The sequence below is a fragment of the Hemiscyllium ocellatum genome, chromosome 34, assembly GCF_020745735.1.
Source record: "Hemiscyllium ocellatum isolate sHemOce1 chromosome 34, sHemOce1.pat.X.cur, whole genome shotgun sequence".
Lineage (NCBI taxonomy): Eukaryota > Metazoa > Chordata > Chondrichthyes > Orectolobiformes > Hemiscylliidae > Hemiscyllium > Hemiscyllium ocellatum.
This window is the reverse complement of record NC_083434.1, coordinates 1098098-1125057: the sequence shown is the minus strand read 5'-3', so window position 1 is coordinate 1125057 and position 26960 is coordinate 1098098. Positions and strand designations below refer to the sequence as shown.

Below are 26960 nucleotides of genomic sequence, written 5' to 3'. Positions count from 1 at the left end.
CTAATGAAGGCAAGCACCCACATGCCCCTGTGCTGACACCTTCAGGGATCTACGGACTTGTACATCAAGGTCCCTTTGTTCCTCAATGCTCCTGAGGAACCTACCATTCATTTTGCATGCTCTTCCCTTATTAAATTTCCCAAAATGCATCACCTCACACTCATCAGGTTTACGTTTCATCTGCATTTGCTGTGCTCATTTTTCCACTGATCAATATCACACTGTTGTGTCCTCACTATCAATAGCACCTACTAATTTTCATGTCATCTGGAAACTTATAATTATACCTGCTACACTCACATTCCAAATCATTAGTATAAATAACAAACAGTAAGTGTCCCAGTATCAAAACCCTGTAGCACACTGCTGGTTACAGGATTCGAATTCTGAAAACAACTCTCCACCAGCACTCTTAACCTCCTATTTGCAAGGCAATTTTGGATCCAGATTGCCAACTTGCCTTGAATCCCATGTACTCTTATCTTTTGGACCAGTCTACAGTGTGGGACCTTGTCAAAGGCCTTAATGAAGTCTATGTAAACCACATTACCTGTCATCCCCTCATCAATATATTTAGTCAACTTTTCAAAAAATTCAATTAAGTTAGAAGATAGGATTTGCCTCAAACAAGCCTGTGCTCTATCCCTGATGAACCTCTGCCTTTCCAAATATTAATATTGTCTTTTGGAATTTTTTCCAATAATTTTGTTCCCATGGACCTTAAACTAATTGGTCTGTAATTATTTGGCCTAACCCTGCTGCCTTTCCTGAACAAAGGAACCCCATTTGCTGTCATTTGGCTCTTTACCTGTAGCCAGTGAGGTATGACACATCTCTAAGGAAACCGTGAGGTCTGCAGGTGCTGGAGATCAGAGTTGAGGTGTGTTGCAGGAAAAGCACAGCAGGTCAGGCAGCATCCAAGGAGCAGGAAAATCGAGGTTTCAGGCCAGAGCCTTTCATCAGGAATAACATTCCTGATGAAGGGCTCCGGCCCGAAATGTTGACTTTCCTGCTTCTGGGATACTGCCTGACCTGCTGTGCTTTTCCAGCAACACACTCTCTTTCCATGCTGTGCATCTCTATGACTCTATTAAATATCTCCACCAGGGCCACAGCAATTTCCTCACTTGGCAGCCTGGGATACATCTCATTAGGCCCTTGAGGTTTGTGCCCCTGTATGCCTGTCAAAACATCAACTACCTTCTTCTTATTAATCTTACATGTTCTAGAACCTCACCATCCCAAGTGAAATCTCAGGCTACAATGTCTTTCTCCTCTGTGATTAAAGATGAGAAGTATTCATTAAGACCTCAGTCACATCCACTGGCTCCACGCACAGGTTATTCCTTTCATCTCTAATAGGTCCCACCCTTTCCCTGATAGCCCTCCTGCACTTCATATAATTATAAAAATCTTGATCCCATCTGCCAAAGATATTTCCTGGCCCCATTTGCCCTTCTAATTTCCTTTTAAGCAATCGCCTACATTCTACACTTTTGAAATTTCTCTTTCTCATACACTGTCGCTGGCATATAGTTCTTTCTTTCGTTTTTTCAAACTCTTGCTCTCTCTGCACAGGTGCTGTCTGACTCACTGTGATCTCCAGCACTCTTGTTTTCAGTCTCAATATCCCCTGAAATCCAAGGTTCCCTGGACCTGCTGCTCTTGCCCTTCACTCTTAGAAGAACATGTTGGCCCTGAATTCTCACTTTTCTGCATTATCTTTCTCCCTTTCCATAATGACTTTGAAACTAGTAGAGTTATGGTCACTGTCCCCAAAATGTTCATCAACTAAAACTTCAACCACTTGACTGGCTTAATTCTCTAAGATTTCTCCATCTCTAGCAGGACTGTCTGGGGCAACAAGCTCTCCTGGATGCACTTTGAAAATCCCAACTCGTCTGATCCTTTCACATTAAGATGATCCCAGTTAATGTTAAGGAAAGTTGAAGTCCCTACAATTAGAACCCTGTTACTCTCACACTTTTCTGTATTTGCTTACATACCTGCTCCACGACATATCTGCCTCTGACTGTTGGGAGGACTGTCAAGGTAATTGACACTTTTGATTCCCAAGTCTATCCAGCTGGCCTTTTCTGGACTCCCTCTTTCATTACTGCAGTGGCAGTTTCCATTATCAATAATGCAATGGCCCCACTTTTCTTACTCCTCAAACTGACCTCCCCCCACTCGTCTTCTGCCCATCAAGTTGCCTGAAATTCTATAGCCTGGAAAGTTGCGATGCCAGTCTTGTCCTGCTTTCAACTATGTCTCTGCAATTACAACAAGACTATGTTTCCATATGATGATCAATACTCGACGTTCATCTGCTTTACCAGTCAAACTCCTTGCATTAAAATAGATACAATTTTGCTTTCCAGATCTCCCATGTGCCTATGTCTTCTCCAACTACTGGTTTGGCCTGGCATTCTTCTACATCTGATTAGGCTTTGCTCCTAACTTTACATCTGCTTCATGCTCCATCTCCCTTCCAAATCAGTTTAAAACCTCCCTGGTGGATTACCTGTGCCCCATAATATGTATGGGGAGGTGTACGTCCACATGAGGAAGCATTGCATGTTAATACCAGATCTTGGTTGAGATCATAATGTGTCAAATACCTGAGAGGATGATAGCTGTTTCTTCATGTCCCCAAAAGTATGGCTCAGCTACCTGATCGTTTCCAAGGCAGACTCATTTTTAAGATTTACAGGAGCTGGTGTTGGACTGGCGTGTACAAAGTTAAAAAACACACAACACCAGGTTATAGTCCAACTGGTTTATGTGGAAGCACTAGCTTTTGGAGCGCTGCTCCTTCATCAGGTGGTTGTGGAGTATAAGATTATAGGACACAGAATTTACAGCAAAAGTTTACAGTGTGATATAACTGAAATTATATATTGAAAAAGACCTGGATTGTTTGTTAAGTCTTCCATCTTTTAGAATGACCATGTTGGTTTCAGTTCTTTCAAATGTAAATCCCAGAATTTCTTAAAGTTACATTCTCGAGTGAACTTTAACAGTAGGTGCCATGTTGGTCCAGATAATGCATTAAGGTGTGAGGTGCCCTGTGTGAGGTTGTCTGTGCCCCAGTGTTCAGACTGATTCTAATAAAAAGGGATTTACAGAATCTTACATGGATTCATGCAATATTTGAGCAAAATAAAATGTAATTCTGCAAGAACAAATTCACCCACAAAGGTGCACCACCCCTTCGGGCTTCATAATCAATATGACCAACGCTGCCCATTCTGCAAACTGGATTGGTTTGATGATTCTCTCACTTTCCCATCCCCTGATTTTTGCCTCTACTTTTGCATGTAAGGTAAATGGCACTGGGCATGCCTTGCAGAATCGTGGAATTGCTCGTTGGTCAACATTCATGATGTCCTTGGCTTCTTTGATAGCCTCTAGGCTTCCCTGAAAAACTTACTGGTATTTAATTTGGACTTCACTTAGGCAGCCATTTTCGAATTGAAAATTTTGATCCAATCAAGGTGAATATTGCTTGATCAAGCTTGAGTCCAAGCCATTTACTGCATCCGGTGGTAACTAAACCAGCTGCTTCCTGTAAGAGACTGGAAGCAGAGTTGTACCTTTAATCTGTATAGGTTCTCAGTCTAGCTGAGGTCTTACACAAAGTTAAGGGTTGGAGTCCAGTGCAAATTTTGATGAAGACTAGTTGTGTGATTACTGAAATGGTCACATTGGTATCGACCTCCACAGGAACTGGGTGACCATTTATTTTGATTGGTTCTGACTTGGATATTACTAAGCAATTTAACTGTTCCAAAACAGATTTCAGTGGACTTTCCAGGTGTGCATTCTCCTGGATACCAGCATACGAATTCTCAGCACAGTGCCTCAGTGGTTAGCACTGCTGCATCTCAGCATCAGGGGCTTTGGCTCAATTCCATCCTCGGGTGACTGGCTGTGTGGAGTTTGCACATTCTCCTCGTGTCTGCATGGGTTTCCTTCTGACACTCTGGTTTCCACCCAGAGTCCAAAGATGTGCGGGTTAGTTGGATTAGCCATTGGGACTGCAGGGCTACAGGGTTGGGGTGGGGGTGGTGGATCTGGGTGGGATGCTCTTTGGTGGGTCAGTGTGGACTTGATGGGCTGTATGGCTTTCTCCTACACTTTAGGGATTTTGTGATTCTTTGAACTCAATTTAGGTCTAATGGGACTCATTTGCTGTCTCACGTCTGCATTATGGCAGCATCACAATGGTTTGCTAGCCCAGATCCTGAAGAAAATTTTAACCATTTGGCAAAAGTTTAGCTTTGTTTTGGGGTTTTGCTGTGGGCTGACCTAGAGTCCCACTGTTTAGGAGCGAATGTCCTGAGCAAATCTATGTACTCAAGTGATGTTTCCCAAGCTCAATCAGACTGGTGAAGTGCTTCTATTGGAATACCCTGCAACTCAAGTGCTCCATTTGCTGCATTTTCCAATGATAAAATCAGTTGTAGTGCCTGCCTCAAGTCCAGTTGGGCTTCAGCTAGCAGATGCTTTTGCATGGTTATATCATTAATCCCACATACAAACTTATTTTTCAGAATCTCATTAAAGGTTAAAACAAGGTCACATGCCTCTGCCAGTCATCTTAACCCCGTCAAAAATCCCGATACGAATTCTACTCATTCTTGAATTGCTGAATAAAACCGATATTTTCTCAAAATTACAGGAAGCTTGAAGTCATAATATTCCTTAAACAATCTGTCAACTTTTGAAAGGTTTTCGGAACCTGGTGACTTAGGGAATGTTAGGCTCTTAATAACCAAAAACACTGCAGGCCCACAAGCTGTCAGTTGAATTTCTCATTGCTTCTAATCTGCCCCAATGTCATTCCCCCAGAAAAAGTAATACATTCTTTCCATATACTGGGCCCAATCTTCAACAGCGGGATCGAATGAGTCAAGCTTCCCAGATAATGGCATGATGCCAGAAATGCTTACCCCCAATCAAAGAGTTCCTGTTGCAAGCAACTCCATAGAGATCAATATCCTGTCATCAAGTGACCCTTTATTTCCACATGGGGAGTCATGGACACTAAGCCAGCTTCCTCAGCTCTCAGAGTGAGCAAAACCTTTGACAGTCATGTTTATGTCTGTCAGCCAGAGGTCCTTGTTTGGACTAGATTAACAGCCCCAGTCAGGGAACTCATATTCTAAGTGGTCCACCTGGCTTACCTTGTTACAATCACTACAAAGAGTCAAGTGATGCCCATGAATTAGATTACTTAGTGTGGAAACAGGCCCTTCGGCCCAACAAGTCCACACCGACCCGCCGATGCGCAACCCACCCATATCCCTACATTTACCCCTTACCTACCACTACGGGCAATTTAGCATGGCCAATTCACCTTACCCGCACATCTTTGTGACTGTGGGAGGAAACCAGAGCACCTGGAGGAAACCCACGCAGACACGGGGAGAACGTGCAAACTACACACAGTCAGTCGCCTGAGTCGGGAATTGAACCCGGGTCTCAATGTTTTTATTACTTTCACAACAATGGAGAAGTAACTTATTCTTTAATGGCACAGTATAAACCACATTAGAATAAAAATGGATATCAGGTCAAAATACAAGCCTTCCCAGCAACAAAAATTCAAAGCTCTTTTGCCTTAAATTAGACAAACAGTGAGAAGCAGCATTTGGCACTTTATGTCTACTTCATTGGAGCTTAATATTTTATCAGATTTTCATAAAGAAGCATCAATACTTACGTTTCAGAATGTTTCGTTGTTCCAGCTCCTCAGCGGTGGGCCTCTGGCTTAATCGCCTGTGTGAAAAGATCAGGATCATTCTGTACACCATGTCAGTTCCCAGCAGTATCTGCGACAACACTGTCATTATTCTCTACTCAAATTTATATGAATGGAATTGGCTGTTAAAGATCTCTACTACTTAAACTCGGAATCCACAATGCAGGTCCTGGAGTGAAATGCTACACATTAATGTCACAAAGTCTCCCACTGTCTTTTCATCTGAAAAAATCACGCACACTATCCTTACATTATGCTCACAATGTTTGGAAATCATTTTAATTTGCATCATTTTCTTTCTTTCACGCTTGCTTCCTGGCTCTCTTTTGAGACTGATAACTTGTATTGGCTCAGTGGTTAGCACTGCTGCCTCACAGCACCAGAGTCCCAGGTTTGATTTCAGCCTCGGGTGACAGTCTGTGTGCAGTTTGCACATTCTCCCTGTATCTGCATGTGTTTCCTCCAGTTTTCTCCCACAGTCCAAAGATGTGCAGGTCAGGTGAATTGGCCATGCCAAATTGCCCCATAGTGTTAGGCCAATGGATCTGGGTGGGTTACTCTTCGGAGAGTCGGTGTGGACTGGTTGGGCCGAAGGGCCTGTTTCTGCACTGTAGGGAATCTAATCTAGTCTATACTCCCTGAAAATGAGTCATAATGCTGATGACATATCTATATGTCAATTTTCATAACTAACTTAAAGAAGTACACAATTTCTTCAAGATGTTTTTATTTATTTAATTTTATGCTAATATATCCAAGTCCCATTTGAGTAATTTGCTTTTCAGAATTTTGATGAAATAATGACGACACCATTAAAAATATCCAAAGATTGAAGAAGTGCACCAGGTGGCTGGTATATAAGGAATTTTCAGTTTTCCTCTTGCCATATTGATGGACTACTATAGTTGGGAAATTTTTAGAATCCATTATTCAGAAAATTATAACTGGACATTTGCAAAATCAAAACACAATTAATCAAAGCCAGCGTGGTTTTATAAAGGGAAAATCATATTTGACTAATTTGCCAGAATTCTTTTCAGGTATAACAAGAAAAGTGGATAATGGGCATCCTATAGATGCAGAATATATGCACTTCCGGAAGATATTTAATAAAGTTCCACATAAAAGATTAATAGTTAGGTCACACATTATTAGGGTAATTTTTACTTTGGAAAGAGCATTACATACTTTTGTTCCTAACACTAATGTAGTTCAGAACAGTACATTTCAGGTTCTTATAACAAAAGTGAGGGAAAAGAGGCTGAGGAAGAGGCAGCTGTAGAAACATAGACACATGCAGATTCAGTTGTAAACAAAACCTTAGAGAAAAAGGACAGCAAGGAGAAGAGGAGAAATGCAGTTTGAGAGGGAGAAAGGGGGATCTTAACTGCAAAACGTGAGCAAGTTTACAAGTAGGAACATGGTTAAATGGGCTCAAAGTGCTGTTTTTTTGGGAGTCAGCAGTGATCCACTCTCCTCTTTCTTTAACCAGAGCATGATCATAGAATCCCCACATTGTAGAAGCAGTTTCATCAGCCCATCGAGTCCATACCGACTCTCCACACAGCATCTGATCCAGACCCATTCCCCCTACCCTCTCTTTGTAGTCTTGTGTTTTCCTGTGCACATTTGGATTTAGATTACTTACAGTGTGGAAACAGGCCCTTCGGGGCAACAAGTCCACACCGACCTGCGGAAGCGCAACCAACCCAGACCCATTCCCTTACATTTCACCCCTTCACCTAACATTGCGGGCAACTTAGCATGGCCAATTCACCTAACCTGCACATTTTTGGACTGTGGGAGGAAACCGGAGCACCCAGAGGAAACCTACACAGACACGGGGAGAATGTGCAAACTCCACACAGACAGTCGCCTGAGGCGGGAACTGAACCCGGGTCTCTGGCGCTGTGAGGCAGCAGTGCTAACCACTGAGCCACCGTGCCACCCACCAGATTGTGGCAGGAAACTGGAGCATTTGGAGGAAACCCATATAGTGACAGGGAGAATGTGCAAGTTAAGTGGATTGGCCATGGGAAATTCAGGATTATAGGGATGGGGTAACGGATGGATCTAGGTGGATATGCTTCTCAGAAGATTGATGTGGACTCAATAGGCTGAATGGTCTGTTTCCACACTATTGGGATTCTATGATTCTATACAGATGGTCACCTGAGGGGGGAATTCGAACCTAGGTCCCAAGCACTGTGAGGCAGCAGTGCCAACCACTGAGCCACTGTGCCACCCGATCAGCATGGGAAACTTCTGTGGGACAGGCAAAATAGTGTGGAAAATGTTCATTAAGATCTGTTCTTACTCATGAGTTGAGCTTGAACTGTGTACATTATTCCTGAGCTTTATGAAACTCAGCATAGAAATCAAGACAAGAGGACAATGAGATTTGAGGGGGATGAACAAGGGTTGGATAAGAAATCCAAATATCAAGTTGTCAGACCACCTTTCTTGCCTCGGGGAAGACAAACCCATATTACTTGCTTTGACAATACGTTTTACTGCCTCAGAGTTGACTTCTACTATTTTAGGAATTATAGCTCTTTTTCTGTTCTTCCCATCTGCCAACCTTCAAGTTGGGTATAACAGCTTTTACTCTGGATCTTAGATAACACATGAGTACCTCTACCAGGAGCATCCTCAGTAGCCTTTTGCTCAACCACATGCCACATCAAAGGGATGAAGCGATCCAGCTCTTGGGTGTCAATCACCCCAACACAGGGTTCAAGGCTCACAGTCAGGATTACCTTTGTTGACATTCCTTCTGTTTGTCCTCACTACTGGATGGAAGTCTTTATACAGTTCTTGACCCCACTGTGTGGCCTTGGTAAGACTTGTGGTCTTGAAACTTGAAAATGATCAAAGGGATCTTAAATGGGCCTGAGTGCCATGAGCTATAGCTAGACTTGTGGCAGAATGCATTAGAAGTCTGATGAGGCCTATCTCAACTTTGGGAGTAATTTGCTACATCTTTCATATGTGTGCAATGGTGGAGAGGTGAGTTTCTCGCTAGGTAGCACTGAGTTGTCTATTAACGGGGATTATAGCTTGTTAAACACCTTATTAGTGTCACAAGTCACCTAAATAATAGGTAGCTACCTAGCCAACTAAATATGGTGAACATGCTAGCCATCAAGAATTCTTGACATGGAAATCAAAATGTGTACCTGGTAATATCAGCTCACTGCTGGCCACATAGAGCCTTCATGTTGCTCAGCACCAAATGATATCTCAGGGCAGTTGAATGCACCGCTCATCCACAGACATTGACATCCAACATTTGACAACTCCTCAGGATCCTCATGGCAACTGCCCTATTTATTTGAAGGATGCTATGAACATAACATCTGCATTGAAGGGCAGGCTGGTAACTAGCATTGAAAGACTGCAACAAGAACCCCACATTGTGTGCACAGAGAGACATGTAGGTCATGGACTGGATGAGGCTATATCTCAGGGCTGTTGGCTTGCCACCACAGCACAAATTGGAGGAACAACTCCTCATCTTCTGCCTGGCAGCCTACAGCCCAGAGGACTCAACATTGAGTTCTCCGATTTCAAATAATCTCTCTTCCCATTCCTGACTCCCTTCCCAGCCTCTCCCTATCCCTTTCACTGCTCCCTGCCACCAACCAAATTCATTCCTCCCATTGACCAACCAGGTCAGACCCTCTGGCTGTCTTCACCTATCCCCACTTCACCACCCTGCCTCCATCTCTCCCTTCATCTGCAGCTCCCCTCACACCCAACCCAGTCCTGAAAAAAGGTTACACCTGAAACGTCGACTTCCCCACGTCCTGATACTGCCTGGCTTGCTGTGTCCTTCCAGCATCCCGTCTGTCTATTTTGGATTCCAGCATCTACAGTCTTTTGTCTCCAACCAGGCTTGTTCTCTCAGCACTTGCTCACGTAGCACCTACCTGGTCACTTATAGCATCCCTGTCTTGTCTTGCTGTGCCAATTAACACAGTCACACAACAAGGCAGCTTGTCCTTAGGAAGCAGTACTCAGTCAAAGGAGCACATGCTTATGTACGACTGTGTATTATGTCAATCTCACACCTATGGCTTATGCCAACAGTTTATGTAGTAAACACATTATCTATAGCAAGCCAGCAGCCATGTTTAAAAGCTTTATTGGATGAGTATTCACCAAAGTCTTCCAAACATCCATTAGTCAGAGGGTCCTGATAAAGTTGGTCAAGGGCAGCCTCTGATACCGATACACAGTTTAATCGATTGGCTATGTGTAGTGATCTTGGTCAAGGGATTACCATGTATTTCAGAGAGTGGTCATGTCAGGCCGGTGACTCCATAATAGCCAGTCTAGAGGGAGGGCTAATGAGGTAGGGGAGATGTAAGGGTTTCACCTGGGAACGTCTTGGCTAGGGCAGTCCAGTTAAGTCACTCAAAGGTGTGGGCCATTGTCAGTCTGTTAAGTTTGTCCAGAGAAACCTAAGGATAAAAGGTTTGCTGGGGGAAGAAGGGAGACTCGGGGACCTATTTGTCAAGATTGGGAGCTGCAGACGGGAGGTAATGTGCAATGGCATTGTGAAGGTGGATAGCAAATTGTGAAGAAGGGGGCAATTGTATTTGTCAATAGGATACGGTCAAGCAGAAGTGGGAATTGTATAATGTGGGAGGGGCTTTGTCCACATGCAAGAGTACCATGGCTTCAAGGGGAGGAGCAGTGAAGACCACATCTATCCGGTAATGGTCACCTCATTTGCCAGGATTAATGGGGAGGGTTGTGCACATGAAAGCTCATGTAGATACTTGGGGAGTTGCAAAACCAAGGGGTTTACAGGAAGAGTTATCAAGAAGGGGAGCAAGAGAGTCAGTGTTTTGTGCATAACCCTTCACCAGGATGTCCTGAAACGTCAAATCTCTTGCTCCTCAGATGCTACCTGACCTGCTGTGTCTTTTCCAGCACCATATTTTATTGACTCTGACTCCCCAGCATCTGCAGTCCTCATTTTCTCCTATCAAGAAGGCGTTCTGTATGTTCAAGACCTCATTGACACACAGAAGTGGAAGTTGCAAACCGCAAGTTGAAAAGTGCTACTAACACCTTCCATCATACTGGAAATTGAAAGTACGCAATGGGGAAGAAAATGGCTGCAACCAGACCTGGAATGGAGACACTATAAATGTCTAAACCTGTGAGGGAGCAGTCTGCAAGACCCACCAATGTGGAGCATTTTAAAGGGCAACAACATTATTGATCCAATAGAGGGCGGCAGAGAGACATTATTGGGAGATGTTGACTCAGTCACCATGACTGAAAAGTGGATCATGAAAGAACCCACCCATCAGTGATAAACAGGAGAAGAATATCCAATAAAGGGCAGCTTAGAGTAATCACTAGCATTCTAGGAGACTCGATGTTGCAGACTGGCACATTCCAAGGTCCAGGACTACGTGTTGAGGGATGCGCTGAAGCTTGGGATAGCTGCTGCCAAGGCGCGGTGGGGAAAGACCACCGTGTAACATCTGCCTGTCTAAAGAAGATCAGGGGGCCCATGCAGTCATTTGGGCTCTGCTGATGCCTCAGCCCAATATATGGGCGTAAGAACGAGAAATGCACAGACCTGTATGTAAAAAAGGAAAATTCTAAGCTGTGTATGTTAATATGAACATATGTATGGCATTACCAAATGTACAGTGTATCAAATTATTTTATGAATATTTACGAATAAAGTATATTTTTGAAATTAAAAAAATTCTGGGAGACTCGATATACAAAGATCTGGGCAATGGGGGAAAAAATACACCCAATGCCACCCTCACCCTGATGGCCACCTTTGTGTGTGGCTGCATCAAGCTGTGCGTGGATCCCTGGTACGCAAACACCAAGTGTCACTACGTACTGAGGTTCTACCTGTCCCCGATGTGCCCTCGAAGCGGCTGCGGGGGGGACGAGACTGTCACACACCTCCTTCTGGAATGTGCCTATGCGGAGGAAGTCTGGAGAGGAATGCAGTGGTATTTGTCGAGGTTCGTCCCGAGCAGCGCCGTGACGCGGGACTCCGTGCTCTACGGCCTGTTCCCCGGGACGCACACCGAGACGAACATCAACTGCGCCTGGAGGATCATCAACTCGGTGAAGGACGCTCTCTGGGCGGTCCGAAACCTGTTGATCTTCCAGCTGAAGGAGTTGACCCCGACTGAGTGTTGCAGACTGGCACATTCCAAGGTCCAGGACTACGTGTTGAGGGACGCGCTGAAGCTTGGGGCAGCTGCCGCCAAGGCGCGGTGGGGAAAGACCACCGTTTAACATCTGCCTGTCTAAAGAAAAGCAGGGGGCCCATGCAGTCATTTGGGCTCTGCTGACACCTCAGCTCAATATATGAGTGAGAAATGCACTGATCTGTATGTAATAATGATAATTCGGAGCTGTGTATGTAAATGTGGAAATATGAATGGCATTACCTAATGTACAGTGTATCAAATTATTCTATGCATATTTTATGAATAAAGTATATTTTTGAAATAAAAAAAAACCTGTCCCCGATGTTGCGAAGGATGGGCCTGGCCTCGCTGCCGCGGAACGCTCCGAGTAGTTGGACCGTTCCGTACCACCTGTCCTTCGTGGAGAAATTTCTGAAGAAAAACACCTTTGACCACAAGTCCATCAGGAAGTGGTCAGCACGTAGCGTCCTTGAGACCCTTCGGGAAAAGGAGAGGGCGGATCCTGTTGAGTGGTTCCCTGAGCAGACTGTCAAAGCAATTTGGCAGAATGCCTCATCGCCAGAACTGTCCAACAAGCACCAAGACATGGCTTGGCTGGTGGTGAGAAGGGCTCTACCTGTGAGATCATTTATGCACGCCTGGACTCTCTGCCGCACCGCACGCTGCCCTCGAAGCGGCTGCGGGGGGGACGAGACTGTCACACACCTCCTTCTGGAATGTGCCTATGCAGAGGAAGTCTGGAGAGGAATGCAGTGGTGTTTGTCGAGGTTCGTCCCGAGCAGCGCTGTGACGCGGGACTCCGTGCTCTACGGCCTGTTCCCCGGGACGCACACCGAGACGAACATCAACTGCGCCTGGAGGATCATCAACTCGGTGAAGGACGCTCTCTGGGCGGTCCGAAACCTGTTGATCTTCCAGCTGAAGGAGTTGACCCCGACTGAGTGTTGCAGACTGGCACATTCCAAGGTCCAGGACTACGTGTTGAGGGACGCGCTGAAGCTTGGGGCAGCTGCCACCAAGGTGCGGTGGGGAAAGACCACCATGTAACATCTGCCTGTCTAAAGAAGATCAAGGGGCCCATGCAGTCATTTGGGCTCTGCTGATGCCTCAGCCCAACATATGGGCGTAAGAGCGAGAAATGCACAGACCTGTATGTAAAAAAGGAAAATTCTAAGCTGTGTATGTTAATGTGAACATATGTATGGCATTACCAAATGTACAGTGTATCAAATTATTTTATTAATATTTACGAATAAAGTATATTTTTGAAATATAAAAAAAATTCTGGGAGATCCCTTTATGCACACCCGGACTCTCAGCCGCACCACACGCTGCCCTTGAAGCGGCTGCCGGGAGGGAAGAGACTGTCACACACCTCCTTCTGGAATGTGCCTATGCAGAGGAAGTCTGGAGAGGAATACAGTGGTATTTGTTGAGGTTCGTCCCAAGCAGCGCCGTGACGCGGGACTCCGTGCTCTACGGCCTGTTCCCCGGGACGCACACTGAGACGAACATCAACTGTGCCTGGAGGATCATCAACTTGGTGAAGGACACTCTCTGGACTCTCCGAAACCTGTTGATCATCCAGCTGAAGGAGTTGACCCCGACTGAGTGTTGCAGACTGGCACATTCCAAGGTCCAGGACTACGTGTTGAGGGACGCGCTGAAGCTTGGGGCAGATGCCGCCAAGGCGCGGTGGGGAAAGATCACCGTGTAACGTCTGTCTGCCTAAAGAAGAACAGGGGGCCCATGCAGTCGTTTGGGCTCTGCTGACGTCTCAGCTAAATATATGGGCATATGAGTGAGAAAGGCACAGACCTGTATATAACAATGATAATTTCTGATCTGTGTATGTAAATGTTGACATATGTATGGCATGACCAAATGTACAGACCATCAAATTATTTTATGATTATTTTACGAATAAAGTATATTTTTGAAATATAAAAAAAAAATTCTGGGAGATATCCAGGCCCCCAAAGCCTCCCAGCAAATGGGGAAAAGACAGCTGCACGAGGTAGAGATGGCCAGCACTTCGGATGGGGAAGACGGCGCAAAGAAGGTCACCACCACCAGAAGAAGAGACAGAGCGCCGTAGATAAAGAGGAGGGCATTTCCTCCCAACCAGGAAACAACGGACCCCCCGAAGTCCACCCTCCACCCAGTGAGAACCAGGGGGTACCCACTGCCCCACAACTACAGGTAACTGAAAGCTGTGATCCTCTGACAGTCCCATTGTCAGACACAGAACTGGACGGTACGGACCCTTGCCTTGGCTCAATGACACCAGAGCGGGTAAATGACTCCAGTGAGGAGCTGGATAGCTACCTCAGCCCAGCGAAGGTCCAGCAGTTCGTGCTCACCATGGGGATGCAGACAGCTACCCCAGAGACAGGTCAGTCAAATGGATAATGGTAACCCGATAAACTGGGGATTAAAGAAGGTTCCTTTGTTATCGTATAACAGGGCACCCACTCACTAGGTGGGTTCTGCTGAAGCCACAGCTAAATAATAAGAGACTGGATGGTTAATAAAGGCAACTGTAAATAGAATAACTGTAAATTCAATTAATTCAATCTGTTCTTTGTAATGTTAAGACGTGCAATGTATATATCTATGAACGACATGACAAATTGTACAGGTACCAAAGATTTATTTCTATGAATAAAGTATATTTTGAAATAAAAAATTCTGGGAGATATCAGCTCTGATGTCACGGAGAACCTCTAGGAGGTGAAGGGCCAGCAAGCCTCGCTCTTTGCCTCGGAGGCCTCCAGGATAATTTTCCGGTCCAGGGTCTGCTCTGTGGAGCAGGATGAGCAGAAGATGCACAAAGAGAGCTCCGTGCTCAGCAGCTTAAAGGAAGAAGATGACTCAGTAACATAATCTCAGGCTGACGTCATGAGGATCAGCAAATCCTTCTATGCCAGTCTGTATGACCCAAAGCCAACTGACAGCGTGGCCTCCCAGTCATTCCTGTCCTCTATCATGGAGGTCTGAGGTGACAGAACATGGGAAAGGCTGGACCAGCTGCTATCTCTGGACGAGCTGACCAAGGCCCTCGAGTCCTTCGAGAAGAATAAAACTCCTGGAAGCGACGGCTTGCAGGTCAAGCTCTATTCTGCTCTGTGGGACTTGATTGGCCAGGTGGTGTATATCAGTATGCATCTGGCAAATACCATGAGTGAATCCATGAGGAAAGGCATCATCACCCTCATCTACAAGCGGAAGGGGGAGAGGGAGGAAATCAGAAATTGGAGACCAATCTCACTATTGAATGCAGATTACAAAATCTTGGCAAAGGTCATCGCCAACCAGGTCAAGTCTGCTCTGGGATCGGTGATCCACCCTGACCAAACCTGTGCTGCACCAGGCAGGAAGATCGCTGAGGGTCCTCCTCAGAGACACGATCGCCTACGTGCAGGACAGGGGACTGGACACCTGCCTGATCAGACTGGACCAGGAGAAAGCCTCTGACAGGATACCACACACGTATATGAGAGATGTTCTCTCCAAATTGGACTTTGGGGAGGGAATCTGCAATTGGATCAGACTGCTCTACACAAACATTGTCTGTGCAGTCTCAATCAATGGGTGGGAATCAGCTTCCCAGTCAGATCTGGAGTCAGCAGGGCTGCCCTCTCTCGCCTGCCTTGTTTATGTGCTGCATAGAGCCATTTGCTGAGTCCATCAGGAAGGATGCGAGCCTGAGAGGGGTGACTATTCCTGGCAGCGGGGGCCTGCAGGTAAAGGCCTTCCTGTACATGGATGATGTCGCCGTTTTCTGCTCGGATCCACTGTCCATGCACAGACTCATGTGCATATGTGACCAGTTCAAATGGGCCTCAGGGGCCAAGGTCAACCGAAGCAAGAGCGAGCCATGTTCTTCGTGAACTGGGCCGACCAATCCTCAATCCCCTTCACCATCAAGATCAACCACCTGAAGGTGCTGGGTATTTGGTTTGGAGGGACTGGGGTGTGCGCCAAGTCTTGGGGGAAGCGTATCAAGAAAGTGAGGCAGAAACTGGGCAGATGGAAGCTATGGTCACTCTCCGTCACAGGTAAAAACCTGGTCATCAGGTGTGAGGCACTGTCAGTGTTGTTATATGTGGCACAGGTCTGGCCTATTCCCAGGACCTGTGCCGTTGCAGTCACCCGGGCCATCTTCCGTTTTATATGGAGATCAAAGATGGCCAGGGTCCGAAGGGACGCAATGTACAAACTCTTGGCAACAGGAGAAAAAACACACCAAATGCCACCCTCACCCTGATGGCCACTTTTGTGTGTGGCTGCATCAAACTGTGCGTGGATCCCCGGTACGCAAACACAAAGTGTCACAACGTAGTGAGGTTCTACCTGTCCCCGATGTTGCGAAGGATGGGCCTGACCTCACTGCCACGGAATGCTCCAAGTAGTTGGACCATTCCATATCACCTGTCCTTCGTAGAGAAGTTTATGACCACAAGTCCATCAGGAAGTAGTCAGCACGTAGTGTCCTTGAGACCCTTCGGGAAAAGGAGAGGGCGGATCCTGTTGAGTGGTTCCCTGAGCAGACTGTCAAAGCCATTTGGCAGAATGCCTCATCGCCAGAACTGTCCAACAAGCACCAAGACATGGCTTGGCTGGTGGTGAGAAGGGCTCTGCCTGTGAGATCCTTTATGCATGCCCGGACTCTCTGCCGCACCGCACGTTGCCCTTGAAGCGGCTGCGGTGGGGACGAGACTGTCACACACCTCCTTCTGGAATATGCCTATGCAAAAGAAGTCTGGAGACGAATGCAGTGGTGTTTGTCGAGGTTAGTCCCGAGCAGCTCCGTAACACGGGACCCCGTGCTCTATGTTCTGTTCCCTAGGACACACACCGAGATGCACATCAACTGTGTCTGGAGGATTGCCCATAGTCTCCACCAAAGATATTTCACAGACAATGCAATGTTAACTATGCCACTAAAGTGAACGTAAAACTTTTTTTTCCCTTATTTTTCCTCCCAGTAAAATCTCTCAGTAGGTTGAAGGAGCCTGCTCAGCAGTGAAGCTCATTGGCCTTGGAATATTGTTTGGTAACTTCCTGGAGAATTCATATCTGGACTGCCAGAAACAAATGGAACCCCTCAGTTTGAACTTCCAGGGGTTGGAAGTGGGCTGACAGGTAGAAGGCTTGCCATCTTCATAGTGTCCTGAGACATCTGAGGGGCATCCATGCTATTTCTCTTTGGGATGGGTTAGTAAGATGGGTACTGCCTGGCATCAATCTGCCTCCTTGTGAAAAAGGGGTACCTTCAATGCATGCCATGTTCCCAACCCTCTACCACAATGCCTGGCCCTGAGAACTAATGGATTGCAGATGTGTGTGCAAATACATGGCTTATTGTTCTTCTCTTTCCATGTGCATATGGACAAAGTCACTGCCAACACCACAGGATCATCTGCCTGGGGATGAGATCTCTGACAGTTCTTTGACTGCCAATTGTTTGGCGCATTGCTTTCTTGAGAAGTTGTGGAGCTGTCACAGTGACATGCTCACCAGCATGTGCTCCCAATCTTTCTAAGGCTGATTTTCCTACCAAAGCATCAATATCTGTGCTGCTGGTGAGCGTATAAGAGACAGCCATGTCAATTATTCTTCTGAGCCCTCAGAATCATCATCCTCATAGGTTTAGGAGGTATCTTCTGGCAAAGCAGAGCTTTTCTCTGCTGGGTTGATGGGTATCCCAGTTGGCATCTATAAGGCACAAAAGTGAGACAACGTAATGGCCAATGAACAACACTGACAGCAGGGTTACTAGGAGGTATGTAGAATGAACAATGGCTTACTCAATGTGTGGAACCTAGGTGCATCAGCATCTCCTGAGAAAGGTTGTAGTCTTCTCCTGCCAGGGATAGCATTCTTTCCTCATGGGGGGGAGGGGTGGGGGGTCTGAAGGCAGGCACACCCCTCCATCCATCTGGGACCTACTGTGAGCTGTCTTCTTCAAGAAAACAAGGAGGAAGATTGGGTGAGATGAAAGTAGGTGGTACAGCTGTTGGTGCTATTCCATATGGCCAAAAGGTATGAGCTGTTCTAAGGGAGTGAGTAGGTAATACAGAGGTCGTGCAGGGTTGATGGTATGGGAGGTTGGAAGGATGAGAGTGAGTGAGGGAAAAGGTTGTTTGCAATAGTGACAGTGGTAGACTAAGAACCTTGATGGGAGGTGGCACAGTAGCAGAGATTACTGAGTTTTGAGAAGATTTGTAGCTCAGATTGAGGTTTTGGATTTAGGTTTGCTCGCTGAGCTGCAAGGTTCATTTCCAAACGTTTCGTTACCCTACTAGGTAACATCTAGAGTGGGCCTCAGGCTAGTAGGGTAATGAAATGTCTGGAAATGAGCCTTGCAACTCAGCGAGCAAACCTATATCCAAATAGCAGAGATAGAGGGGTAGCAGTGAGATGAACATACTTACTTTGGAGCAGCAGAAAAGGTCACTGAATCTTCTTGTGGTGCTGCTGTCCATATTGCACAGACTGCACTGAATGTGACCAAGTTGTCAAGTTTCTGGGATCAATCCTATCTCTACCAAACCTCTGGAAAGAGGAAGTCGTCTTCTGTATCACCCCTCCATTGGGATCTGCTTGTTCCTGTCAGAGAATCGCAGTGCCAGCTTCCCCTTCTCCAACATCTTCACACTGGATGTCTCTCACCAAGCAGAGCAGCTTCAGAATGCCAGTGCTCCTCTGGGAGCACATTGGCCTTTTAAAAGTGGCGTGAGTGCCAATGATGCTGGTTTTTCAGTGGATATTCACTAAGTGATGAATGTTCCAGGAATGTCACAGGATAAGATGCGGCTAAAATTGTAAATGTAAGGTGTTGCATTCAGGTGCAATTCCACTGGTCAAACTATCAGACTTGAAACAAAACACACTTTATTCATACACTATAGTTAAAATACAACAAAAGAAATAAACAAAAGAATTGGCTTAGCTGTATCTCTATTGGAAAACTTAACAGAATAATAGATTATTTTTACTACTAAACAGTAACTATTCCAACATAGCAGCATCCCATAAACACACCCTTGGAAAAACATAAACTCAGGAAAACAGATTGTCTCGTATATAGCTCCAGCAGCAGGAGAAAAAAAAACATCAAGAGAAACCTCTGGGGGAGAGGGTAGCAGGGAGAGATGTATTGCAGCTTCCAAACTCTACCACTTAAAAACTGAAACTTCTGGTTCTCTAGGAGCTTGACCTCACTCATTCAGGCTTCAGTCCTGAAGAAGGGCTTTTGCCCGAAACGTTGATTTTCCAGCTCCATGATGCTGCCTGACCGGCTGTGCTTTTCCAGTTGCACTCTAGCCTACACTCATTCAGGCTGCTTCTATAGTTCTAACTTCAAACAAAAAAATCCCAAGGCCTCTCAAACGGTTTCCTCTAGTGACTCTGCATAGACTACTCACCACTTCTGCCTTAAATTCTCCCTCAAAAAAACCCAGGACAAAATACACCTTTTAAAGCCACAAAATGGTCACATAAGTCACAAGAGATTTCACTAGTACTCACAGAAAAATACCCTGCAAAAAATGTGAAACAATTAATATTTTGCCAAAAATGCGTCAGATTCAGCCCAATATCTTTAAAGGAAATGATGAGGTTGGGAATTGGTAAAGACAGCTATTGAAGTAGAAGGGAAGGGTGACTTGGGAAATAATTTTCAATTGGCAGAGTAAGATTGAACCTATTGTGTTTATATTATGTTTTGACAGATTTATATAGTCAATCACATCAATCACTGAAGGCATCAGTGAATATTAATTTAAATATTGCGAGGGTTATCTGTTGTTACTGTGTTCAGGTTGATTTCTTTGTGTGGAGGCTCTGTTGTGTATACTTATTTATTACTTTGAGTAAAGTATGCTGACTACACATTTATGCTACCTTCAGTAAATATATCACAAAGTCAGAACTTTAATACAGCATGGAGTAATTTGCAGCTCAGTGAAGGTCATGCTACAAGGCCTTGGAGGCATATACTTACGTGACATGTCTGATGATGGTTGGAAGAGAGATGGTCATGGGGTAATCAGAATAGCTAGATGCCAGTGGCACTGGGAGATCAGACAGTGTTTGAAGGTTACACAGGAGACAAAGGGGTGAGGAGCAGTGATGGCAGACAAGAGAGAAAAGAAAGGAACACTTATTTAATCTGTTATCTTTAAAATTGATAGGAGGACTAGATTAGCCTTCTGAACTACCTACAGCTTGATGTGCTAGAACTGGAAGGACAACTTGGTTGTCAGCCAGAAGCAATCAGCCATAATTAGGGAGATGAAATCTGATTTTGTAGATGAAAATGAATTTGGAGTTAATTATACTTTGAATGAAAGATCTTGCAGAAATTTCTTGTAAGTGTTAACACTTAGAGAAAGTGCATGTAATCAAAACATTGAATCTCACATGATTTTGTATATGGTAAATCATTTTGGGTATTGACATTTTATTCTTGCTTTCTCAAATTATATTGTAGACCCGGCAAATAATAAGGCAGCTCCTGTCATGTTTAACTGGATTATGGTGGCAAACTTGTATCAATATTGCAACTTTGCATCAAGGTAATATCCTAGTCATCCTTTAGAGATGTTAAGGGGCACATAGTTATGGGATATGATGAAATAGCCGAGGGATTGGACAAGTATTTTGTCTCGGTCTTCACAGTGGAGAACACAAATAAATGCCAGTAATTGACAAAGAGACAAAAGTAGGGAAGGACCTGGAAACAATCATTATCATGGAAGAGACTATGTTGGGCAAGATAATGAAGCTAAAGATAGATATGTCTCCTGGCCCTGATGAAATGCCTCCCAGGGTACTAAAAGACATGGCAGGAGAAATAGCAATTGCACTTGTGGTAATCTTCCAACATTTGCTGGACTGTGGGGCATAGAATCATTGAATCCATACAGAGTAGAAACAGACAATTTGGCCCAACAAGTCCACACTGACCCTCTGAAGAGTATCCCATCCAGACCCAATCCCATGCCCTATTAATCTACACATCCCCTGGACATTATCGGCAATTTATCATGGCCAATTCACCCAACCTGCTCATCTTTGGACTGTTCCAGAAGACTAGAAAACAACAAATGTGACAGCACTGTTTAAAAAAGGCAGTAGACAAAGAGGGGAATTATAGACCGGTTAGCTTAACTTCTGTGCTGGGGAAGATGCTTGAGTCTATTATCAAGTAAGAAATAGCAAAGATTCTAGACAGAAATTATCCCCTTGGGCAGATGCAGCATGGATTCATGATGGGCAGGTCATGCTTAACTGATCTTTTGGAATTCTATGAAGATGTTATGAACACAGTGGACAACCGGGACCCAGTAGATGTGGTGTACCTAGATTTTCCAAAGGTCTTTGACAAGGTGCCACACAAGAGTCTGCTGCATATGATAAAGATGCATGGTGTTACGGTAAGGTACGAGCATGGATAGAGGATTGTGTGACTAACAGGAAGCAAAGAATGACAATAAATGAGTGGTATTCTGATTGTCAATCAGAAACTAGTGGTGTTTTATTCTTCCAAAGTGAACTTCCTCACACTTTTTCACATTAAATTCCATTTGCCACTTGTCAACCCAGCTCTGCATCTTATGTATGTCCCTCTGTAACTACAACAACCTTTGTCAGTACCCACAACTCCACCGACCTTAGTATCATCCACAAATTTACTAACCCATCCTTCTTATCCCACATCCAGATCATTTATACAAATGACAAACAGCAGTAGCCCCAAAACAGATCTTTGCTGCACACCACTGGTAACTGAGCTCCAGGATGAACATCTCCCATCAACTACCATTTGAATACAATTAATTTTTTTATGTTACAAAATTATTACAAACAATTCTAATGAATTCTCCGATAAATTTCAAAAGCTCCAGATCGTATTTTGATTAACAGTTTTAAGAGGTTATTAAAGGATTATGTGTCTTTGATTAGGTAATTTAATTTGTTTATTTTTATTGCCCATGGATAGCATTTTATTAATTCACTTTTTATGCATGAGAGTTTTTTATGCAAAGTGTGTTTGAATAACAGCTCTATTAGGTTGTTGAAAAATAGAAGTCAAAGTCATGTATATTTTGAAGACATCCTGAGATCTCACCATAACAGATCCTAGATGAGTGCCTATAGATGACAGTTAAGGATATGGAGAGAGCAAATAGGGTCTGAGGGAGCATGGCTGGGGGAATAGTGTATTGGTGGGGTGTTATTGAAAAAATAACAAAGTTGGGAGTTTAGCTGTCATCTCTGACAATTGAGCAGACTTACATATCCAGTGTACTTGCACATTCACAATCCTGTACTGCATCACAACTTGCAAACTCAACTTATAACCACCCACATCTGTCAGAAATGAAAACATGGCAGGAATGGGGGTTGGTGGTACACTGTGGTTTTAGAAGTTGAGATTGGATCCAACTCACATTTCTTTACTTTGCCACAAAAATTTGGGTCGGAAACATGCTTTTAATTATGAGATTGTAATATTTTCTGCCACAGACTGTGTGAAGGTGATTCTATAAATTCTTTTCAAAGAATGAGAAAAAGACTATTAAAAATAAGGCAGTGATTGACCTTAGCTAACTCCCCTTTCATACCTACATTGCTTTCTTTGTTTAGATTTAATTTCAAATATAATTATCTCACTTTCAAGCTAAATATAACATGCAGTCACACTATGGTCACTTTCCTCTAGAGACTCTTTTACTTCCAAGTCATTATTTGCTCACTCCAAAATACTAAAACCAGATTAGGCTATTCCCTAATTGGTTCATCAACCCATTGACCTAGTAAACTTTCTTGTATACATTCTCCACACTATTATTACAACTGATTTTTCCTGGTATAATTCAAGATTAAAGTCTTCATGATTGCTATATTACCCATAGTAATTGTATTTCTAATTTCTGGATTTAGTATTGTTATAATGGGGCTTGTAAAAAAAATCCCAGCAATGTTTGCTTTTCTTGCTGTATGTTAGTTTAACTTAAACATTTGTTTTGATTTTCAGAGCAAAGATCCAATTTTTCTATTGACTTTTATTTATTCTATTATTTATTATTAATAAATCCATCTTTTCTATCTTGCCCATCTCTTCTACAAGTTTTGCTGGAGTATTTAAATTCTAACCTTGGTCACTTTGCAACAACAATCTCTATAGGAACGTAGGAATAAAAGTAGGCCATTTAGTCCCCCAAGTGTGTTCCACCATTCAATGAGATCATGGCTGTTCTGTGATCTAATCCATACACTCGCCTTTGACCCATATCCCTTAACACTTTAGATAAATGCTTGTTAAGCAAACTCAGATTTAAAACTAATAACTCATTCAGTATCCGCTGCTATTTGTTGAAGACAGTTCCACACATCTTCCACTCTTTGTGTGCAAAAGTGCTTCCTAACATCTCTCCTGAGTGCTCTGGCCCTAGTTCTCAAACTATGTCCTCTAGTTCTAGAATCCCCGACTAGTGGAAATTGGTTATGTTCCTGTCTTTTCCTGTTAATATCTTGAAGATTTCTACAGGATCAGTCCTTAACCTTACAAATTCTAAAGACTACAGGTCTAATTTGTTTAATTCTCTTCACTGTTAATCCTAGAAGAAAATTCAACATTCTTATAAAGCGACATTGTATTCCCCTCCAAATTCAATATATCTTTTCTAAGAGATGGTGCCCTGATTTGCTCAAAACACAGCCACAAATGAGGTTTACACAGAGTTTTGTATCATTACAGTATAAGGTCTACATCCTTGTACTCCAGTTCATTAGATATAAAGGAGAGCATTTCATTAGCACTCTTGATTATTTTCTGCACCTGTTCATGACATTTTAGAGATCTATGCATCTGAATCCCCAAATCTCTTTGCACATCAACTGTATCCTTCTGCATACCATCTAAAAATCCAGGTTTTGCCCATTCACCTTTTCTATCAATATCCCTTTGTAATTTTGTGCTATCATCTACACTGTTTACAATGCCATCAAACTTTTATGTCATCAGCAAATTTGAATATATGACTTCCTGTGCCATCCTCTGAAGTCGCCAATGGCATGGTAGCACAGGGGTCAGCACTGCTGCCTCACAGCGCAGGGGACCCGGGTTCAATTCCCGCATCAGGCAACTGTCTGTGTGGAGTTTGCACATTCTGCCTTGTTTCCTCCAGGTGCTCTGCTTTCTTCCCACTGTCCAATAAATGTGCAGGTTAGGTGAATTGGCCATGCTAAATTGCCCGTTGTGGTAAATGTAGGGTCGGTGGGTCGGTGTGGATTGTTGGGCTGTAGGGCCTTTTACCACACTGTAAGTAATCTAATCTAATGTGAATAATTGAAGCCCAAACATACATTCTTGTGGGACATCACTGGTCACATCCTGCCAATTTGACAGCCTACTCATTACCCATCATTTTTGTCACCTGCTACTCATTCAATGTCCCAGCCATGTTGATAACTGGCCTTCAATTCCTGGAGTTCTTTGTTAACATTATCAAATGCCTTCTGCAAGTCCATATAAACAACGTCAATATGCATTCTTAAGGTAGCCATTTCTTTCGAAAATTCAATCATGTAAGTCAAGTATGATCTACCTGTTACGAATCTATTCTGGCTGTCCCTGAATGACTGAATTTTTTCAAGATGTTCAGCTATCCCATACATTATTTTAGACTTTAACAATTTCCTACCACAGATGTTATATTTGAAAGACGCTTCATAATGATTACAAGAGGAAGGCTATTGATTTCTATGTGTGTAATGAATTCATCTAAATGGTTGCAAATACTTTGCAAATTCAGAAAGAATGTTTTTACCTTTATCCTTCTTCTAAATTTCCCTGATATCGCCCTTGTTTTTAATGCTCTTTTAGTTTTGTTACTCTAATTGTCTCTTCCTATATCATTCTGCCCACTTTTACCCAAAATATTGCTTTATTCTCAAGCCTTGTTTTCAATTTACTTTTGCAGAATCCTCTCAAACACCCCTATCCCCCCCCACCCCCCCACCCTTGCCACCACCTCCTCATTAACCAGTCCTTTATTCGTCTCCAGGGCCAATTATTTTATTAGCCAGACCTTTGATTTGAATCTGGTTTACATGGAGTCTATCCCAAGGGAACTGTCTACTTACTTCCCCAGTACAGATTAAATTAAAAGTCTGACTTCCACACAACTTCTGCAGTCTCCCATTTAATCTAATCTGTTTAAATCAATACTAATTCTGTATAACTCGGGTAACAAGCTACAGATTACTAATTGAAAGGATCTGCTTTGTAATCTGAACCCTAACTCATCATATTCTCTCTGTAGAACACTGTTCCTCATTCTACCAATGACATTGTAGGCACCTACAGATGGATCTTCCCCTCCTGCACTAAATGCTTCTTGAGCTGCCAGGTGGTATGTTTAATCCTGGAACTAAGCAGACAACATGACTTATGATCGTTTCCATGCCTTGGGTCGAAAATGACTAATTTTCCCAATGATGTAAATGGGGTTTAACCCGCATTTTTTAAAAAGAAAGACCTCTGCCATCATGCAGATATCCTGCTCATCTTCTCAAAAGAACAGATTGGGATTGTCACCATAGCTTGACAGACAGAAACATAAATAGAACAATGCAAAGTCAGAAAGATAGAACCATTTTGATAGAAAGTAGTGAGGTCAGTGCGACTAAGTCACAAAGACCACTTTAATTGCCCAGTTGTCCAATTTCTGCAGAAGTGTTAAAACATGGTTTTCAAATCTCTGACCATCTGATGCACACTTATTACTATCAAAGCTCTATACTGGGTGTACTGCAGATACCCAATGCTCCATAAAAATATTGCCATCTGAGGAGTGAGTTATGCTGATATCAATATTGTGGAAAAGTAGCTAACTCATAATACCCATAAGCCTTGAAAACATAAATTACACAAAGCCAGGAGAGGCAAAGTTCATATATTTACTGAAATATAATTGATGGACTTTTTATTATAACCAACCTTGTCAGCTTTGTTCCAATTTGCTGCCTCATTTCAAGTCTCTCTTCATCTGTCTGCATAGGAATAATATTTTTCTCCTCCAACTCACGCTTTGATGGTCTATTGCTCAATTTTATTGCCAAAGAGTCTTTCCTACAAATCTTTAGTGCTAACGAACCTAGAAATAAATAAAAGAAAATGATGTGGGATCTGGCAAATTATGGAAATACAACACAACTGAAGCATGGTAAGAATTGATGTTTTAAAATAATAGTTAAAGAACAAACAAGTTACACAACTTTTCTGTTTCTATTAGTTTCTTTCCCTCACAAAGCTACTGACATCTTGCAGGGTTGTGTTTTATGCTCCCAGGAAAGTTTGACAAGTACGCGCTTCTCATTGGTGAGACTAGACTATCAGATGCTTGCAGTAGGATTTGTTGGCAAGCCTAATGTTATTCTCATGCATTGCTTATGCGTGGACGCTCATTCCAAGCATAAGGTTTGGTGAGCCCGCCCTTGCCTGAGTGCCCTAGTGTTCCACAGGGATCAGTGCTGGAGCCACTGTTGTTTGTAACATACAAAAATGATCTGGAAGAGGGCATAGTTGGACTGATCAATAAGTTTGCAGATGACATAAAGATTGGTGGAGTGACAGAAAGCATAGGGGACTGTCAAATAATATAGATAGACTGGAGAGTTGGACAGAGAAGTGGCAGATGGAGTTCAATCCAGGCCAATGTGAGGTGACACATTTTGGGAAGTCTAATTCTAGAGCAAATTATACTGTAAACTGAAGAGTGTTGGGGAAAGTTGATAAGCAGAGAGATCTAGGAGTTCAGGTCTATTGTACCTTGAAGGTGGCTGCACAGGTGGATTGAATGGTCAAGAAGGTATATGGTATGCTTGCCTTCATCGGATTGGGTATTGAGTATAAGAGCTGGCACGTCACTTTAAAATTGTACAAGACTTTGATTTGGCCGCATTTAGAATAC

At 43.6% G+C, this 26960-nt stretch overlaps 1 protein-coding gene across 1 annotated transcript in view; it reads right to left on the bottom strand.

Annotated features, from left to right (window-relative positions):
• Positions 1-26960, bottom strand: part of LOC132832214 (phosphatase and actin regulator 1-like) — a 488261-nt gene that overhangs the window by 14997 nt on the left and 446304 nt on the right. The window contains exons 8-9 of the mRNA XM_060850008.1: positions 25988-26144; positions 5729-5784 (exon numbers count right to left, since the gene is read on the bottom strand). Coding sequence (XP_060705991.1) covers positions 5729-5784; positions 25988-26144 — 213 coding nt within the window. The remainder of the gene's footprint in view (positions 1-5728; positions 5785-25987; positions 26145-26960) is intronic.